The 4,276-nt window shown below is 44.9% G+C and overlaps 1 protein-coding gene across 1 annotated transcript in view; it reads right to left on the bottom strand.

Moving 5' to 3' along the window:
- The window catches only part of LOC103916513 (PH domain leucine-rich repeat-containing protein phosphatase 2-like), a gene marked incomplete at its 5' end in the record, with an annotated part of 16,400 nt that extends 12,177 nt beyond the window's left edge, over positions 1-4,223 (bottom strand). The window contains 3 exons of the mRNA XM_009323512.1: positions 1,742-1,942; positions 2,708-2,863; positions 4,153-4,223. Of these exons, the coding sequence (XP_009321787.1) occupies positions 1,742-1,942; positions 2,708-2,863; positions 4,153-4,223 (428 nt within the window). The remainder of the gene's footprint in view (positions 1-1,741; positions 1,943-2,707; positions 2,864-4,152) is intronic.
- Positions 4,224-4,276: the final 53 nt, after the last annotated feature.

The following is a 4,276-nucleotide window of genomic DNA, read 5'->3' as shown; positions in this document are numbered from 1 at the left end:
TTTTCTTCTATTATAATTCTGTAGAATTATTTTTCTTCTACATTTGGAGTTCTTGACATGTGCATCCAGGGTGCTGGAGAAAGTACCCAGGACGCTTTCCAGCTTTCTTCATTTCTTACATGCTCAGGACTGCAGAGGCTTTCTTTTAGCCTTCTCTTCTCTCTCTGCCTGTGCAACAATGTTGAGTAGTAGTTCTGCATTTTTCCACCCCTGCTGCACCTATTGGGAGTGGCTAATCACACGTCACTAGAACAAACCCCGGGGACTGGCTGACTTTACAGCCGTAGAAACCTATAAATTGCACCTATTGCCATACTTTAATCTGCCTGAACTGTGGCCTGGGCTGGCATGGGGCTAGCCTGATTGGTTTGAGTTTACACAGAGATCATTCTCCAGGCTGAACAACCCCAACTCTCTCAGCCTGTCTTCACAGGAGAGGTGTTCCAGACACTGGACCATTTCCGTGGCTCTCCTCTGGACCCACTCCAACAGGTCCACCTCCTTCTTGTACTGGGGACCCCAGAGCTAGATGCAGTGCTCCAGGTGGGGCCTCAGAGTGGAGTAGAGGGGGGGAATCCCCTCCCTCCACCTGCTGGTCACGCTTCTTCTGATGCAGCCCAGGATACAGTTGGCTTTGTGGGCTGCAAGTGCACATGGCCAGCTCATGTCCAATTTTTCACACACCAGTATCCCCAAGTCCTTCTCTGCAGGGCTGCTCTCAATCCATTCATTCCCCATGCTGTACTGATATTGGGAATCACCCTGACCCAGGTGCAGGAGCTTGCACTTGGCCTTGTTGAACTTCATGAGGTTCACATGGACCCACTCCTCAAGCCTGTCAAGGTCCCTCTGGAGGACATTCCTTCCCTCTAGTCAATCGACTGCACCACAAAAAAAATACCTGATACTATGTAGTTTTCATACTAGAAAGACAGCGTGATATACTGGTAAAAAGAAGCAGATTAATAATTCTCACTGAAAAATAAGATGCTCCTCAAGCCTGTCAAGGTCCCTCTGGAGGACATTCCTTCCCTCTAGTCAATCGACTGCACCACAAAAAAAATACCTGATACTATGTAGTTTTCATACTAGAAAGACAGCGTGATATACTGGTAAAAAGAAGCAGATTAATAATTCTCACTGAAAAATAAGATGCAGGCTTATATAACTGAGAGCAACTGGAATAACTTAGTAGGAACACATGGGAGTCTCCAGCCTCTTGAGCTTCTACGCTGAGCATAGATTTATCTCTATTTCAACTCCAAATCGTAAGCCTGGTGCATGAATTAATGGATGAAATTATATGACCTGCATTAGGTAGGAGTTCAGACAAGTCTGACTGAGGGTCTTCTGGCAAGACTGAAAAGTGAAAAAACGCAGCACAGCAAGCTGCATGCCAGTAGCTTTGAAGTTGTGAATACTTACTGCCCCCATCCCCCCCCCCCCCCCCCCCCCACCACAGCCAGCTTATTTTATTTTCGTTTTAAGTTGGAAAAAAACCCCCCCCCCCCCCCCCCCCACCATCCACCACAACTAGGACAGGAACTACTGCAGCCAACAGCACCCTGTGCCAATCCCCCTTAACATGCTATTCCTCAGTGTGTGTGTAGGAATGGCAGGCTTTTGTCATCAAGCCACCAGGAGAGCATCTTGCTTTGACGCTGATTCATGTACAATAGTAGTAAGGCAGGCAACATCCTCCTGGTGAGCACTATCTCGCCCACCAGCCTTACTTATTTACCTTGCAGGGAAAGTGTGTAGGTTGTTGTTTGCCAGATGCAGGATCCGTAGGCTCGGGTGTTCCACCAAGACAGGGATGCATTGATCTGTGAGGTTATTATTGGTCAAGTAAAGCAGCTGCAGCATGCTCAGACTCTCCTCCCTTGTACATGCAGAGGGCAAGGACTCCAGGCTGTTTGCAGATGCATTCAGGTACCTGAGGCTAACCATAGCAAGTGCAAAAATCAGACTTCACATCATCTAAACCACTCCATTAACAGCAGGAAAAGGAGGTATACAAATGCCAGGGTAGACAGAACAACAGCATTAGACAAGAGGCCAGACAACACAGTGTAACATCCCTACTCACATTAAGATTTGAGTCTACTAATGACTTATTAGCTATATAGCACTGTGGATGCACACAGTATTTTACAGTAACCAGTGGGTACTGAAGAGCCTATGGAGGGGGTGGGTAATACTGGTGGAAGCAGGCTACATAAACTCTTACTCAGAGTCTTTAAAGGAAGGGTTGACTCATGTCTGAATAGACAGTTATGAAGGGTTGTTCATTTTTAAGGGTCTTTCTCGCTCTTCTCCAATGACCTGATGTACTTTCTGCTGTAGTATGTGAAAATCTGTATGGCTTCTTTCCTTTGCACCTGAATTTACGCACTACTTTTAAAGACAAAGCTCTTCAGGCAGTAACACGATCTTAGAAACAGTTGCAACTGAAGCTAATTCTTTGGTTGGCTGTTGGGTTAGGCAAGCCTCTGTTTTCTTGTAATTAAACAGTAACATGGACTGATTCTCTCAAATCAGCTTGATGACTTCCCTCATGGCACCTGAATTACCTCCTCATAAAGTGCACGCCTCATTATCTCTTATGCAAATGGCACCTTGCAAGAACAGTCACACAGATGCCACTATCAGCCTTTACAGCTCCAAAGGTTAATGCAGACAAAAGACACTTGCTACTGCCACTCACTTCAGAGCCTTGACAAAGAGCATCTCCGGGAGTTTAGTCAACAGGTTGTGCTGAAGGTCCAGCACCTCCAGTGGAATGTGTTCTGGAAGAGGTGGAAGGCTCTGCAGGCGATTGTGCCCCACCATCAACTTCTGAAGGCTCAAGCTTCTGAGGATCCTAGAAAGACACAGAGTTTTCTATATCAGCTTGCTTCACTCCTCTTCACATCCACAGAGTTGGAAAAGGTAGCATTTAATCCATTATAATTTGACTGTACAGCAGAGAAAAATCAAAATACATTGATCCATAAAACGTAGACAATGACAAAGCAGAAAAACACACATGGTAAGGTGCCTCAGTCACTCTGAATGCTTGGAAGCATATCTACATTTCCCTCTATGCTACTGCAGATCAGTAACTCGTGATATGAGTCTGTCCGTGTGCATATGCCTAGCATTCTCTGAGGCAGACAAAAAAAGAGAAGTCACAAAGGATGGATTTAAACGCCTGTTTTCGCTTGTAGGCAGAAAGAAGTGTTTCATCTGTGCCAACTTAAATTCAGAGCTTTAACAGGCTGCCTAGCACTCCTATGTATTACTTCTGAGGCTGTTGTCACATTCTTCAGAATTGAGTGCTTATTGAAGGAAAAGGCCTCTATCACCATTCCTGCAGAGAATTGCTTGCAGGAATTTTGAGAAAGGGTATCTGAACACATCTGGACATAGCCTAGAACCACCCTGCCCATTTGGGTGAGGTGATAATTTGGGACTATATTCTGAGAGACCTGTACAGAACAGCTTTGAAGCATGAAATGCTAAAGCTGCATTAGTGCACTGCTCCATGCGGGCCAATTAATTCAGTTTCTTTCTGTATGCTGTGGCTCCTCCAAGCTAATTATACTGGGAAAAAAAGCCATTCAAATGTAGATACACCAATATCCTTATTCAAGCTGACTCATCCATAGCTGGCTTGCGTTTCTCCACTCAACACTGTTGTGCACCACTGATACAATTCTGTTTTCAGATAACTAAAAGACAACTTCACAATGAACTATATCCCCTTATGTGATATAGTTCAACCTGCTCTCTGCATTTCTGCATCACTGTAATCCACCCTTGTGTTCAATTTCAATATAGCTTACCCTAGACACTGTCTCATTCATTACAATCACACCCTCACCAAACACACTTGTTAGGCTAAGAACATTTGTGCTTTGCTTCTTCCCATGACATCCCTTGTACCTTGGAGAAGTCATTATAAACATCTGCAAAATTATATTAGTTCTTGGCTCCCCTTTACCACATTTCTGCAGAAACTGAAAGGGAAACAGGGAGAAAGGAGTTGGCCGATGATGTGTTGTGAAAGCTACCTTTGAGATCATCTATACCATATCTCTGTGGTATCTCCCTATGAAAGGTAACCTGTGAAATCTCTGCAGGGCAATGCAAGGCATATTAGGGCCTCACCTATAACCCGTGTTCACAGACACTGTGGTAACACAAATCATAGCAGTGCGTTCTACTTCAGGTGCAACCAGCTGCAGTAGAAGCCAGAAGCATAGGATGTATCAGAAATAGTGTGGCCAGCAGG

Source organism: Pygoscelis adeliae, unplaced genomic scaffold (genome assembly GCF_000699105.1).
Source record: "Pygoscelis adeliae isolate BGI_AS28 unplaced genomic scaffold, ASM69910v1 Scaffold205, whole genome shotgun sequence".
Lineage (NCBI taxonomy): Eukaryota > Metazoa > Chordata > Aves > Sphenisciformes > Spheniscidae > Pygoscelis > Pygoscelis adeliae.
This window is presented reverse-complemented; position numbering and strand designations above follow the sequence as displayed.